The sequence below is a fragment of the Haliotis cracherodii genome, unplaced genomic scaffold (assembly GCF_022045235.1).
Source record: "Haliotis cracherodii isolate W230 unplaced genomic scaffold, xgHalCrac1.p SCAF_13, whole genome shotgun sequence".
Lineage (NCBI taxonomy): Eukaryota > Metazoa > Mollusca > Gastropoda > Lepetellida > Haliotidae > Haliotis > Haliotis cracherodii.
Genome location: NW_027266268.1, coordinates 19,487,065 through 19,503,652, shown reverse-complemented (window position 1 = coordinate 19,503,652; position 16,588 = coordinate 19,487,065). Strand labels below are relative to the sequence as shown.

At 40.8% G+C, this 16,588-nt stretch overlaps 1 protein-coding gene across 1 annotated transcript; it reads left to right on the top strand.

Moving 5' to 3' along the window:
- Positions 1–3,414: 3,414 nt before the first annotated feature.
- Positions 3,415–14,982, top strand: LOC139458506 (snaclec coagulation factor IX-binding protein subunit A-like). The gene is made up of 3 exons (XM_071239942.1): positions 3,415–3,511; positions 5,757–5,942; positions 14,750–14,982. The coding sequence occupies exons 1-3, from the start codon at positions 3,415–3,417 to the stop codon at positions 14,980–14,982; spliced, it is 516 nt and encodes a 171-aa protein (XP_071096043.1).
- The last annotated feature ends 1,606 nt before the right edge of the window (positions 14,983–16,588 follow it).

Genomic DNA, 16,588 nt, shown 5'->3' with positions numbered 1-16,588 from the left:
CATGCTGCACGTGAAAAACACGGGGAAATTGGGACGGTCACATTATTCGGACAATACAAAATTAATATCATTATTAGTATTGGCATCAGCATTATGCATTATGGTACTACTACTAGTTTATTATCATACTTAATACAGTAAACTACGGTTATAACGAACACCCTTATAACGAACTGACGGATATAACGAACTTACTTTTTAGTCCCTATTTGCTGTGGTTATGCTGTATATATGCTTATAACGAACTGCGGTTATAACGAACTAAAAATAGTAGTCCCTTTGAGTTCGTTATAATCGTTGTTTACTGTATTAGGGGGTGATTGTATTTTGGGGCAAAGTTGTTACCATATATTTTTGGACGTTCGACGTTATTTACTTGAAATTGTTTATGTTTTTTGTTGTTACTGTTCCCCTCAATGTTTATGCAATAGGTGAGTGAGTGAGTAGGGTTTTACGCCGCTTTTAGCCATAATCCAGCAATATCACGGCGGAGGACACAATAAATGGGCTTCACACATTGTACCCATGTCAGGAATCGAAAGCTGGCTTTCGGCGTGACGAGCGAACGCTTAAACCACTAGGCTACCCGACCGCACCTGAAATAAATGTGAACAGGAATATTGGAACCGCAGGTTTGCACTGAGAAAAGGAGGATCGTTTCTCCCATGTGCCAATTACTGTTAGATTTATCTTGAAAAGAAATCTTGCGTTAACAGGGTGTTGTTTGAATGAGGCGAATTGTATGATATCAATAACTCATGTATTAATATCAAAATTCGTTTTGTAGATGTAATTCAACACGTGCACATATATTGATATCAATTCAATTCTTTATTCTTCTGTATTTCTGTGGCTCATATAAAAGAATAATTATATAAAACAGCAAAGAGAGATCAGGTTGGTACACGTATAGGATATAAATAATCTCTATGTACTGATTGCTTTCACAGAGGAATGCATGTTGTATTTTATGACATTAAGTTTTCAAATATTGATATCACAAATTCGATATCTAGATGTGAATAACACCGGCGTATTCTTAGAGAACAATGAATGGAATTATTGATATCACAAAATCGAAGCATGCTTATTGATAGATTGACAAAATTGAATTTTTTAATATTAATAATTCACACTTCTTGGTTCATGAAAATATCTAATTCTCCCTTAAAGTCGTACTTTTTTTAAAGTTCAGCATTTTTTAAAAGATTGAGCAAAGGAAGAAAGCGGCAAATAAAATATACACGTTCTGATATGATCTCTGTAGATCTCTGTGTAACCATACTCTGGTGTGGTTTCCGAGTTAGAGAATGGGTCCCAGCAACATTCGAAAACTGTCGTAAGAGGCGACTTATGGACCAGATTCCGTGACTTGGTTTATTGCATACCATTGTACCCTTACGGCGTGGATGTTCCAAACTAGCATAACCTCTACCACGTACATTCCAACTGTAGGACTATGTTCCTGACATACCCTTTACACGTACATTCCAACTGTAGGACAATGTTCCAGACAAACATAACCTTCAACACGTACATTGCAACTAGATGACAATGTTTCAGACATACACACTTTTAACATGTATCTTCCAACTGTCGGTCAATGTTCCAGACAAACATGACCTTTAACATGTATCTTCCAACTGTCGGTCAATGTTCCAGACAAACATAACCTTTAAAACGTATCTTCCAACTGGAGGACCAGGTTCCAGACAAACATAACCGTCAAAACGTACATTGCAACTAGATGACAATGTTTCAGACATACACACCTTTAACATGTATCTTCCAACTGTAGGATAATGTTCCAGACAAACATGACCTTTAAAACGTATCTTCCAACTGGAGGACAATGTTCCAGACAAACATAACCGTCAAAACGTACATTGCAACTAGATGACAATGTTTCAGACATACACACCTTTAACATGTATCTTCCAACTGTCGGTCAATGTTCCAGACAAACATGACCTTTAAAACGTATCTTCCAACTGGAGGACAATGTTCCAGACAAACATAACCGTCAAAACGTACATTGCAACTAGATGACAATGTTTCAGACATACACACCTTTAACATGTATCTTCCAACTGTCGGTCAATGTTCCAGACAAACATGTCCTTTAAAACGTATGTTCCAACTGTCGGTCAATGTTCCAGACAAACATGACCTTTAACATGTATCTTCCAACTGGAGGACAATGTTCCAGACAAACATAACCTTTAACATGTACATTCCAACTAGAGGACAATGTCATTTTTTCTGACATTGCCAATTCTGCCGAGACTGGCAATTGTCTGGCGTTGACACCTAGTCATGTTACTATCTGGGTCCCGTTTGACCAAGACCCCCACCCCCTCGTAATTCTGAATAACAAGTGACCACTAGCCATTAGTTGCATTCTATATTGACATCACTTGCTTCCCATCAGAAAGTGATTTAAATGTATTGAATCTATTGTTTCATCTTTCCTTATTCTACATTCAACAACAAATAATAATGATGATGATTATGATGATAATGATGATTATGACAACAATAATAATAACGATAATCTAAGAGGGTTAGAGTGGTGGAAGGAACATGATCAGAGGAATTTGGATATTATTATTGCACGTGCAAGATAACTTATTATTTAATGCATAATCAGATCTCTTACCAGTTTTACCCATGACGCTACTTAAGAAACGAATGGCCGTGTGGTATAAGGTGTCTCAATTCGCTGTGCAAAGATGCGTCTCTTTGGCGACTCAGAACGTATGATCATGGGTTCGAAACCAACATTCGCCCGGATAGCATTTCTAAGTTGTTAAAGACCACATCCATGCTTGTGCGTTTCACCAAAGAGGTAAACGTCTAAATAATAATAATAAAGCGTCAAAACCCTTTCATATCCATTAGAAATCTCAGATTTTTTGCATAATTTCAGTCTTTCGTCTTTCGTCAAGCTGACACGACTTTATATGGCAAAAATATTGTTCAAAGCGGCGCTAAACTCACTTATTGTGATAGTAATAATGATTTCCCGCCTATAGTTTTTCAAAGGGTTCACAATCGTTGACCACATCGATTCCAAGCTGTAAAGATTGATTTGAGACGCGCGTTGTCATTTATTCAATATAACCATTGTTTGTATAATCATTACATTCTTGATCAGTGTATAACTCAATGCAAAGACGTCTGCAGTGGACAATAGTGACAGTGGATGTTTTGAGCTGTTCCAAGGCTTTCGAACTCGACAGCAGCAGAGACATGATTAGTGCCACTACCAGCGTACGCTCGACCGCGTTTACCCTTGCCTTCACAAACTTGATGTTCAATGGGTTGGTACCTATTGACGATGTGGTCTCAGTTTCCAAATGTTCCATGCATTGTCTGCAAGATATGGGATGTTTGGCTATATTCTACAACAACATGGAGAAGAAGTGCTACTTGTCTCCGAAACAGTATCAAAGTGGAGCGGCCGGTTTGTCCTTAAAGCAAGGAACCATGGTCTACCACAGGAATCCAGGTGAGCCTTATAGCTTCAGAAGTTTAAGGGGGCGGTGGGGCAGCCCAATGACTTAGGCGTGAGGTCTCTACGCCGAAGATCCGGGTTCTATTCCCAATAAGAGTACAATGTGTGCAACAAATTTCTGGTATCCCCCGTCGTAATATTGCTAAAAGCGGCGAATAACCTCACTTACGCACGATGGCCTTCTCCGTAAAAGCATCCTCTTATCACCTTCAGACTTTAACGCCGTGTAAGACGACCTTCTCCCTGGAGGCTTTCTTTCCCTTGTCACCCTCCCAGTAGACCTCTAACTACATGTACGATGACCTTCTCCGTACTATCATTCTTCCTCTTGTCACCCTCCCAGTAGACTTCTAACGATATGTACGATGACCTTCTCCGTACTATCATTCTTCCTCTTGTCACCTTCACAGTAGACTTCTAACGCCATGTACGATGACCTTCCCCGTACAAGAATGCTTCCTCTTGCCACCTTCACAGTATACTTCTAACGCCATGTACGATGACCTTCCCCGTACAAGAATGCTTCCTCTTGCCACCTTCACAGTATACTTCTAACGCCATGTACGATGACCTTCCCCGTACAAGAATGCTTCCTCTTGCCACCTTCACAGTATACTTCTAACGCCATGTACGATGACCTTCCTCGTACAAGAATGCTTCCTCTTGCCACCTTCACAGTATACTTCTAACGCCATGTACGATGACCTTCCCCGTACAAGAATGCTTCCTCTTGCCACCTTCACAGTAGACTACTCACGCCATGTACGATGACCTTCCTCGTTCAAAAATGCTTCCTCTTGCCACCTTCACAGTATACCTCTAACGCCATGTACGATGACCTTCCTCGTTCAAGAATGCTTCCTCTTGCCACCTTCACAGTATACTTCTAACACCATGTACGATGACCTTCCTCGTACAAGAATGCTTCCTCTTGCCACCTTCACAGTATACCTCTAACGCCATGTACGATGACTTTCCCCGTACAAGAATGCTTCCTCTTGCCATCTTCACAGTATGCTTGTAGCGCCACCAGTGTCTATTGCGAGTTATGTTCTTTCTATGTCCCTCCTATTGACTCAACAGATTCTACCTCTTTTTCAGTTGAATTTGGTTCAAACAAAATGGCAGCGGCCAGTCAAGATGCTCTGATCGATAGCCAAGATCTTTATCTCTAAACGGGACCTACCTCGCGAAGTGTATGGAATCATTTGAGCACCTTGATAAGAAACATGAAAAGATTTGACGGTACACACCCTTTGCAAATCCTGCAGTCGACGGAATTTTTCCCCACTTGAAATCCATGTTGTTTATGAACCGAATGTCTAGTTCGTTACGCGACTTTGATTGGACTATGCATAGACTCGTTAGTCAAGCCCAAACTCCGGAATTCCAGCCAAGTGGAACTGGACTTCCATAGTCAGTTAACTCCCTTGCCTCTGGAAGATGTCTCCATGCAGGCATTCTTCCCCTTATCACCTTCATAGAAGATTTCTAACAACATGTACTATGATCTTCTTCATACAAGATATCTTCCTCTTGTTCCCTACACAGTAGACTTTGAACGCTATGTCTGACCTTCTCCGTACAAACATCCTTTCCCTTGCCACCTTTACAGTAGACCTCTTCTGACGACATTTACGATAACTTCTCCGCGCAAACGAATTATTTAATTCACATTGACATCCAAAACGCATTCTGTCATTAGACAAAATACCTTTTTCGTTTTCGCCCAATTCGGTTTTTTGATCTTTCTGATGTATCTGAGATTCGTCATCGGACGGGCAATTCAACAGGTACTAGAAACTGGGGTTCAGTATTTTCTGTTGACTTCGAAGGTTTGGAAAGAATAAGAATTCAGTCATAAACAGAATATCATGTTTGTGTTTATACCTCTTCATTCATGTCGTGGCTATTTTCTTCATCTGTTGAGGGGCGGTCGGGTAGCCTAGTGGTTAAAGCGTTCGCTCGTCACGCCGAAGACCCGGGTTCGATTCCCGACATGGGTACAATGTGTGAAGCCCATTTCTGGTGTCCCCCGCCGTGATATTGCTGGAATATTGCTAAAAGCGGCGTAAAACCATACTCACTCACTCACTTCATCTGTTGAAACGGTGTTGGGGTGATGTAGTGGTTATTAAGTTCTTCAGCTCCTTACTCAAGTCCGACACACGTCTCCCCACATGTTTACACTGTGTTGAATATTTGTGACGTACTCACTCACACACTCTTCTGTTGTCAGATTTCTGCCCAATCTTGTACGGCTACCAATGGTCGAGTGACGGGTCTACATGCTACAGATACGGACATCATTTGACCTGGAATGAAGCTAGTGCCGCATGCCAGGAACATGGCGGACGTTTGATGCAAGTGGAGACAGCTCATAAAAACAGCGTCATAGTGGAGATCATCGAGGACAATAACGCTGGTACAGTATATTTAGGATATACTTCATCCGACAGATTCAAATAGTCAACTGATTCGGTCACTGGCCTTGCCCATTGGCTTTGTCCATTGGTCAGACACAATAAAAGTTTCGGCCACTCTCCTTGCCCATTGGCCATAGACAAAAGTTTCAGCTTATGGTTATAGTTTGTTGGTGTGTTGTTTAACGCCGCTCTCAATTTTAATGAAACAAAGTAATTGATATGAAATATTACAATAAAACCGACAAAACTCTTTCTATTATCAAAACAAATCTCCGGCAAAAGCAGAGACGATTGCACGATTCCGACTGTATCGTGAACATGTGCAAATAGTCACTGGGGGCTAAGTCTGGGCTGTAGGGTGGATGAGTTAACTGTACAGCCCAGACTTAGCCCCCAGTAACTATTTCCTGTTCCGGCAAATGAAATCTGCCTCACGTGGAAGACGCTTCCAGGATGATGAGGACACAAAGGCTGCCACAGAGGCGTCGTTAGAGGGCCAATCTGCCGATTTCTATAAAAGTGGTCTTAAAAGGTTGAAGGACAAATGGAATAAGTGTATTGAAAAATAAAAGTGCAAAAGATATTCTGCGATTTGGTTTTATATTGAAGTTGCAAAACTTATTAAACGCCCCTCGTACTTCAGGCCTCAAAATTACATCAATCAAAGCCTACGGCGATCTAACAATGTACAGGTGAGGGAAGCAGCGCCTTACTTTACCATCAATTATGGCTTGTATATTCCTCCTAGCCGTCGCCGTTAACGCCTGTTTATCAAACAAATCGAATCAATGGTCCCATTTCAAATACACATATAGCGGTGTAATCTCACAAGATGCAGGGTATGTTGGAAAGATGAAAGGAGGATTTCGATCTTCTTCGATCTATTGACGTTCACCATAACCGATAAAATGATCACTGCAACTTCCTTGCCCAAAATACTCCGGAGTTACCTTGGTGATAAGAATACAAGCACACCTATGCGCAAAGCATCAAATACCTGAACACTAAACGTGCTACCCTTACAGTCCTTTACCTACAACACCTCTACCACCTTCGTTTTGTGCACATGGGTCAAGTTTAAAAGATATGACTTGATGATCAGGTCTGGTAGCTTGGTTGACAGCGTGGTGTGCACCACAACGACGCGTATAGTTACTCGAGATCACTGGATTGTCTTGTCTAGACTCGATTGTTTAAATGCCACCGTTGTATGCCAGCAGCATTACTAGTTTATGCACACTTACTTCATTTTTTATGAAAATCGTGTGAGTAGTGGGTGCTGCCAGTAGAGCAGGAAATGACGACCCTTTTGGCCAACACCTGGTGCCATCACTGATTTTCAGTGATTCATTCACATACATGTGATATGTATCACCACTTTGCCTTTCATGCCCAGTGGATTTATTCTGGCAGATAAGCGGGACTGATTATTCTTTGGCGTTTATGTACTGAATGATAAGGGCTTATATTTGCCTATGGGTTATGCATGAAGGAAAAGAGGAGAACCTTTTCCAATCATTATGGAAGTTATCAGATTATTTGTTTATTTGAATGGGAAGAATTAAACTTTGATCATTTCAACAACCTCATGTCTGGTACTAAATGAAAGCACGTTTTGTAAGCGTAGGGTGAAAATGTGTCTATAAGGTTGATTTTAGAGTTTCACGGGCGAGTTATTAATATTTCAGCAAGTCCCTGATCATGGTGATTTTCTTAGGTTGTAACCAAAACAGCATAAATGTATGGTAAAGTCATCTTGGGCCACAGACTTGCACATACTTAGATTGTCTCTTTTGCATCCATTTTAATCATGTCATGTCAGTTGTCCAAATCTTGCAATACTTAGTGTAAGAAAGAAAAAGACTAGTTGTCAGCCATATCGAATGATAATGTTCATGCCAATAATTCATTTCCGGTGGTCCGAAAGAGGCCTTATTCTACCTCCTTCCGTGTGAGTAAAGGTAAATATAAAATAGCGTAAATAGTCAATTTACATTATTTCATTATCACACTCCAAGGTGATCTATTCATCTGTGATATTTTGTGTGTGGACAAGATGAAAATGACACCCTCTCAACGTGTTTACGTAGTTTGGAGGCATCGTCATTGAAGGATCGATAACTCCAGTGGACAGCAGTCTGCTGATATCAATCGAACAACCTTCACCCATTTTTCTCAGAAAGGTATAAGTAAATGCAGAGGCGAAGAAGGTGTGTTCTTACCCTTTTATAAGCACCCTTTCAACAATATGATTGGATAAGGTCAATTACCTGAATTATGGCATATTGGACTTACGTTCCCATAACATAAATATGGCTCGACGGAAGACGCATATAACTACGGAGGCATTGCCATATAGATATTATGAATACAATATGCAGATCAATTATTGGGTTTCTACTCAGCAGATACTATCAAGGTTTAGAGAAAATTACTTCACAGTTGATCACATATTTACTTCATATTCACTGACACATAAATATACCAGAAAGAGTGGAATATTTTACTGGAGTTGTTTTGACTAACCCCCCTATCTGTAGATGCTACCAAAGCAAAAGTTGTTGTTTTCAAGAAAGGAAGAAAGATATCTAAACATGAGAATTTCTTCTTCGGTCCAGAAGTACTTATTTATAAAAGAATGTGAAATAATTTCAAGGCAAACAGATAAAATAACGTATCCAAAGAAGCAGAGTATAAGTAAATTTAGAAATATACCTGTCATTGCACTGTTTAAGAATTTTGATGGTTAGTTCAAAGTTTACAAAAAGTTGAAATTGAATTCCTCCGGGTAAGGATTGTGATCCTATGATACTTTGTTCTTAAGATCACATAGATGTTCTTAAGATTCATATTTCAAATAGGGCCAGACCAATTAAAGTCTTGCATAATAGAGTCTTTGGACACAAATTGGCTGGATGTAGAGGGCAAATGTATAAACGAAACAATGCCCGGATCAATAACAAAAGTAACGGAATTATGGGCTCAGAAATATGGTGTAGCGAGGAGGAAAAACATCAACCTTGAAAATGTTAAATATTTGACTCATGACGTCAATGCCCATAAAACATTTTTTTTCAAATCAAAGAAGCAAAACGTCTTGACGTTGTATATCAGACCCGGTAGAGCATGTTACCACGACACTCAATGACAAATCACCATGCCACTTGTGTCAATGAGCTTCACTTAAGCAATTTTCTTAATTAGTAAGCTGTCCAGTTTCATGACCGTTCAGCTGTTAATAAACATACCGCTGGGACGAGATCAGGGTCACGCGAGGATGTCAGTATGTCCATTTATTCCTGCAATGTATGTGGTTATAACGTGATTTTATTGCTACTATACTAGCTCCGGTTGAAATTAATCAACACCCGAAAACAGCAATCAACCATATCAATATTCTACCGTCAGTTGACGAGGTGACACCATTAACCGAAATCCATATCTCGATCACTGACCATTTATGCAAAGTGGAAGAACGCGGTATTCAGTCACAAAATTCAATACATTTTCAGCCAACGATTGTCTTATGTACAACCAATAAATACCGCATCAATAAACTAATCAATTTCATTAATGAATATACAATTAATACAAATGTTGGAATAAATATGATGGGTTGGTAGAGTGCAAGTATGTTGTTGATATACATGCGTGTTGGCCCATTGTCATAATTTCTTATAAAACAGAACCTTGTAGTTATAAACATGATAAATATTTGGAGAAAAAAGTTTGTTTAATCAACGGATAATGATAATATTTCTTATGTGACAAATTTATACCAGCAGATTATTTCACTTATTAGAGTCAGTGTGTTGAATGTTATTTTATGTAGCAACGATAGATATTAACACACACGAGGCCTCATGTCTAGAAAAGCAAACACTCTCCTGAATGTATTTTTTAAATTTTCCAATTAGGATTATTGTTTACACTTGATGACAACTCTTATGATGTACACAAAACATATAAATTGCTAGGATTTCATAGAACATCAAATTTGCTTGAATCATCGTCTGCTACCTCGTTGTACATGGAACGTAAACATACAAGACGACAATTCTGTCTCCGATAAAGTGAATAATCTAGTCAAGATTGAAGGAAATCTGTTTGGAGTGAGTGAGTGAGTTGGGTGTAACGCCGCTTTTAACAGTATTCCAGTTATATCACGGCGTGTCAGCTTAATGTGGGAGGAAGCCCGAAGTGATGCAGGTCTCAGACGTTTACCACTTCGGTGAAACCCACGAGCAGGGGTATGGTGCTGACAAACCTAGAAACATAATTGGGGCGAACCGGGATTCGAACCCACAATCACAGTTCCTTGAGTGCCAAGGGACGCAACTATGCACAGCGAATCGCTGCGCCTGAGACGACTGGGCCACCCGTGCCCCCAAATCTGTTTGGAAGTGTTGTAAACATTATACAACAATTGAACTGGTTCAACGTTTTTGTTGTCAAAACAGAGATAAATGAGCTACAAGTCCATGATCATTGGCTATATTTTCTCCCAATAAAAAATGTTTCTTCAATGTCTGCCATACCCCCTCACCAAAAATATGTCGTTTGAGCGACTGACAATTTCCTGGATTGTCCTAACGACACCCCGTACATTGCCAAGCCAAGTCAATAGGTTTGTAGAAGTCAACGACAGTGACATTGCCAAGCCAAGCCAATTCTTGGAGGACAATGAAAATGTCAACACAATAAGACTGCCCTGAACATGAAAGTTGTGAGATCCTTCCTTGCCGATAAACTGAATTAGCAAATCCCAGTGAAAACACCCCTCCCTTTGAAGTTAATATGTACTGATGCAAAGTTTTGGTTAGGATGAGAAGACTTAAGATAACTTATTGGATTAGGGGAAGTTTGGAATGACATTTGAAGGAAATAACTTTACTCTTTCAGATTCCAAATACGTTTCGAAATTAAGGGACGTCTTAAATCTAAAACTAAATCATTAAAGAAACAGGGGAAAGGAAACCTACCTTGTCGAGCTGAGGCTATTTCTGACAATGAAAACCAACAACTAAAAGATGGAGGTCGGTACGAGTTCACCGGAATACATAATGAACACGCTAAAGTGGAACAACACCATATATTTCGTTTTGAGGTCAGTTACTCTATGTGTGTATGTCACAGTGCGATTCGGAGAATCATGAGTGTCGTTAGTATGTTGAACGGCAAACTAAAACCCGAACAGGTGTTGTCGACCCAACGGGTGTTCCTGCTGTCACACCGAGAGCATGGGCCCTGTCGTGGTTTTCATACACTTGTGAACAGTAAGTGGAAGTTCGTTCCGTAACTTCGTGCTGCAAAAACACTAGTCACTTCGAGGTTTCCAATGTTTGCATTTGACACTGACTGTTGTTTTAAACCATATGTTCACAAACACAACTTAACTTGTAGAAGAACCCTTTAAATGCAATTTGTTGAAGTTGACATTGTTGAAATCGAAAGTTTTTCATTTTCACTCTGTTTCACAATCAAGATCCATATTGTGATAAAACGGGTCCTACATCGTGAAGTTTATCAAATCACGTGAGCACCTTGATTAAAAACATGTAAAGATTTGGAAATGATATTTTGACAACGATTTGGCGGTACACATGCTTTGCAAATCTTGCAATCGACCAAAATCTGCACGACAGTTTACAAACCGGATTTCCATTTTGTTGCACGATTTTCATTGGACTATTCATAGACTCCTTAGTCCAGCCAAAATGTAACTCCATAATACCAGTTTAGTTCGGCAAGGGAGGAAACTGGACTTTTATAATCAGTTAACTCTCTTGCCTCGGGAAGATGCTGTCACGGCGTCTTCCTGGAACAGTGGCAGTTAGAAAGTCTTTGTAGCTGGTGTATCAGTTTGATTCTCTTGACTGGCATGGACAGCTGTTGGTGAAATCCGTTCCTGTTTGTACAGCATTTATTACTCAAGCGTCCAAGCCACTTGTACTCCAACCGTATAGCTTGAGACTTTAGATCGCAAGCAGACTTCCCTGGCCCAACAGTTTCGGTAACAGGCAAGAGACCTTTAAATCAGTCGGGTGGACAGACTGTGTTCAATCTTTCATATCATTTACAAATCTTGGTGCCAATATCAGTTGAAGTCTCTAGAGCTCGGTCATATGACACTGACGGTCCAAGGTCAAGGAGTTTTTCAACCAGTTCACGCTTGTGTGTCTTGTTGTGAAGGAGGATCCCTAGATACCCAGTCAAAGGAGGCTTCCGAAGCTTGTTTGCTTGATTGAGTATTGGTTGCATTTTCGTTGGCTTGTGTCTTGTGGTGTTAAAAGTAGTAACTGACACATGCTGAGAAGTGCTTGGTTCGATGGTTCAACCGGCTGTACGGTAATACTCGCTCCATACTGAACCATGACCACGAGGGTGAGCAAAGCCGAAGGAACTGCTTCAACTTAACAGTCTTCGGAAAAATTGGCATCAAAAGATGTTAATGCATTGATAATTTCTTTCCTCTGCCTGAGAAAGGACGAATGCATTGCCATCAGTGTGAATGGCCTTCCTCAAAGCTGTACCAGCATCATCGTTGGAAACTAATAGAGGGTCTCTTCCTTCTTTTGAAGGCCTACAACTAAAATGAATGCGATTTTTAAACCTTGTTGAGTGTACTCATGGAGAATCACTATAAAGTTGTGAAAGTCTGTCACTGTACAGCTATCTCTCAGTAAGTGCGTCTTCAACAAATTCCGCAATTTGCATAATGTTTTGGCATAAATGGCCTCTATTTTTTTACCCTCCCAGATCATGTTTTATGTCTGAATGTCTGACATTGTTATACAGGACGATCAAACACTCAGAGTGGTACTTTGCCTCACCAGCAGCAAGGTCTCTAGACGTTTGCTACCTTTGCTAAGATAAGATCATCAAGCAGCTTTGTTGCACATCTACGAAGTCTCAAGATGTTCATTTTGGTCATTTCCTCATGCAGTGGATGAGATGTATTTGATGGTTTAATAAACACACATTATCCATGGTTATGTTCTGTTGCCTTTCTTCCCACCAACATCAGCACTTTGGGGTGATGTACTGCTCCTCTTCTGAGCTCGTGTTAATTTGGATTTGGTGTATGAAAGGTTGGAATTATTTTGAAATTTAGCTCAATGTTACACCAATGCATTGTTATACCAGTCATTTAGCCATGAGATTTCAAGAGATCATCTGCAAATAACACATTTTGACAAGTCAGTTTGTACAACGACAGGAACAGATTGTGTCATAGGCCTCATCAACTAAACTTTAGAGAGAGTGAGTGACTGAGTTTTAAGCCGCTTTTAGCAATATTCCAGCAATATCACGTCAGGGGACACCAGAAATGGGCTTCACACATTGTACCCATGTCGGGATTCGAACCCGGGTCTTCGGCGTGACGAGCGAACGCTTTAACCACTAGGCTACCCGTCCGCCCCCTTAACTTTAGAGGACATATGTAGATAAGTCATCTACCTGGGGGGAAAATCCAAACATTTATCATTTATACTATCTCTTAAGCTTTATAAGTCGAAATATGCAGTTGAAATGACACCAGCTTATATGTGTGTTTTCTGTGAACTCTTGGGGACACCATAAACGATTTAGATGTTATGGTTCCACAAATATGTTGTGTGTTTGTCTCTGGAACGTGTGGAATGGGCGCAATTTTGACGAAAAATGTCTGCCAAGGTCACCAGAGGTCAAATATAAGATGGCACTACATCCAAATGTTATTATACTGACGAGGTTAACATTTGTGTTTATATTTTCGTGGTACTTGTGTCGATACGTGTGCTCTGCCAAATGACCCAATATATAATAATTGAACACATTTTGCATGTTGATCACACGTTTCTATGACAACTAGTTTTGTATGCTTTGCCCTGAGTACAACCGCATGCGTGATGGAGTAAATTGTAAAATGAAATATCAACAATGACTAAGTACTAGGCAAACATTTGTCATCTTGGCATTTCAATAGGACAATATAACGAAACTGCATCACATTTATTGAACACACTAGGTTCCTTGAACTCATTTTCTATGTTTCAATTTCCTTGGAGCACGGGTTCCCAATCGTCGAAGGAGCGTCCACTGCCTAACATCTTCAACCTGTACACAATACTCACAGTGCTGTCTCAGTTTGCTGTACATTTTAGTAGTTTAGACTATTTAGTTGGGGAGGCGCATCGACACGATGCAGCAAGAAAAGAAGATTTTCCATACGGCATACGGGTCACATTTAGACCCTAAACACGTTTAGCTGTTAAATACAATCCCGAACTTCAATGCTACCTTTGGAAATATTTACAAATGACACCGATCTCGTTTGAAAAAATGTCTATGGCACGTTTTGTCTCATGTGAACGAGATAAATGTGTTTCGTCTGAAAATGAAAACAGGATACGACTTACATTGAAACTGATATAATTGAAATAACTATATATCATTTGCGGTGCTTAACTCTTACCCAGGTGGGGCGGTCGGGTAGCCTAGTGGTTAAAGCGTTCGCTCGTCACGCCGAAGACCCGGGTTCGAATCCCGACATGGGTACAATGTGTGAAGCCCATTTCTGGTGTCCCCCGTCGTGATATTGCTGGAAAATTGCTAAAAAGCGGCGTAAAACCAAACTCACTCACTCACACTTTCCCAGGTGTTTATATGTAGGTGTATTCTAAACTCTCTGCACAAGCAAAGCACAGGAGAAAAAACACCGTGACCAAATAATATCTAATCATTGGCAGGTCCGTCTTTACACAAAACGTTGTAAGGAAGTATTGTTGCCAATATGGCTACTTTAAATTCCTTCTGTCTTCAGGTGGCATGCTGTTTGTCTTCTTCGGGATGGTTGACTATGAGAGCGAGGGCACTCCTCGATGGGCTGACGGTAGTCAAATCTCGGGATATGAAAATTGGGCTCCAGGTTCACAGGACAGTGCTCAGGAAGAGTGTGGCATTTACCATAGGAAGAACCCGTCACAGGAGTTACAGTGGGAAGACCAGTACTGTGCAGTTAGCTACGACTACATCTGTGAGGTTGTACTGGATTAAGGGAGAGGGAACATGAAGCACTGGGCCTTGTACCATAGAGCTGTTCAAACGTAGGATGACATACACCTTTGAAACATACCAAACCCAATCCCACCACACCTCCACCACAACGTATTTGTGACGTTATTGACATCCTCGTAGAGACATTTTCGGATAGAAAAACGCACAAATTATACCACGATTGCATTAATTTATTTAATACATAGCACATCGGAGGTTTTGCACTAACATTAACACTTCAGAAGGTTCACAGACTTTCTTGTATTTTACTCCCTTTTACCTGGAAAACTGTCCATTAACTTGAAATCAACAGCCAATCAACATGTCTCTTTTGACCGGGAGCTTGGCATAGGGCCACATTCAAAATTGTTACGTCGCCCGAACAATGAGTGAGTGAGTTGGGTTTAACGCCGCTTTCAACAGTAGTCCAGTTATGTCGCGGCGTGTCAGCTTAATGTGGGAGGAAAGCCCCAAGTGATGCAGGTCTCAGACGTTTACCACTTCGGTGAAACCCACGAGCACGGGTATAGTGCTGACAAACCTAGAAACATCAACGGGGAGAACCGGGAACCCACAATCATAGGTTTCTGGCGTGCCCAAGGGACGCAACTCTTGCGAATCTTGTGAAAGTAACACGTGACAATCAGAGCTGTTATGTATTGCCCTGCACTGTAACATACTCTGAAAGTGTTTTATTTTGTCGGATGGGAAACTTTTAGGATTGTTAAAACTTAAAGAATTTTAGAACTTAATCCGACATCAAAGCTTTGAACGGCTCACCCGGCCCTGTTTGGAGCCACTGCCCGATGGTTCGAGTCTCTTATTTACCGCGTGTATTGTCGTTTATGTTTTATCTGTCAGCACCATATACATGTATATGTACATGTTTTATCTAAAGGTTCTGGGTTCGAATCCCATTTATCACACTTAGTCGTCACACTCACTATAGATTGAGCAGGAACAAAAAATAAACCTCTTTCGCCAATGTCTTTAGCCGGCCAATATTGACTTTAATTTCTGCAATTCTTCCCTCAACATTTTAAGTTTATTTATCGGTGCACTATAGCTATTATGTAATACATCCTTTTCCTAGAAACCGCCCATGACAGCACGTGAGCCCATCAATCGTATTTGCGCTTGAAACTATATTGTCCTTACACTTGCAGGCGTTATTTGATTTCAACCACACCCATTTCAAGTGACCCTCGTGAAACCTTGTTAATCCGGATGGTAATATGCCCTGTTCACACTCACTTACTCAACCACCCACCCACCTAGGACCCACCCAACCACCCACCCACTCACTCACTCACTCACTCACCCACCTACTCACTCACTCACTCACTCACTCACTCAACCACCCACCCACCCACTCACTCACTCACCCTTCCTCCCACCCACCCACCCACTCACCCACCCACCTACTCACTCATTCACCTACCCAATCACTCACTCACTCACCTACTCACCTACTCACTCACTCACTCACTCACTCACTCACTCACTCACTCACCTACCCAATCACCCACCCACTCACTCACCCAAACTCACTCACTTACTCACTCACTCACTCATTCACTCACTCACCCGTCGTCTTTGTTTCGAG

Excerpts from the sequence above, each read along its gene's own strand:
- LOC139458506 (XM_071239942.1), top strand. The coding sequence starts at position 3,415 with ATGGAGAAGAAGTGCTACTTGTCTCCGAAACAGTATCAAAGTGGAGCG. Across the intron at positions 3,512-5,756 it reads GGTCTACCACAGGAATCCAG|ATTTCTGCCCAATCTTGTAC; the intron begins GTGAGCCTTATA and ends TTCTGTTGTCAG. Across the intron at positions 5,943-14,749 it reads CATCGAGGACAATAACGCTG|GTGGCATGCTGTTTGTCTTC; the intron begins GTACAGTATATT and ends TTCTGTCTTCAG.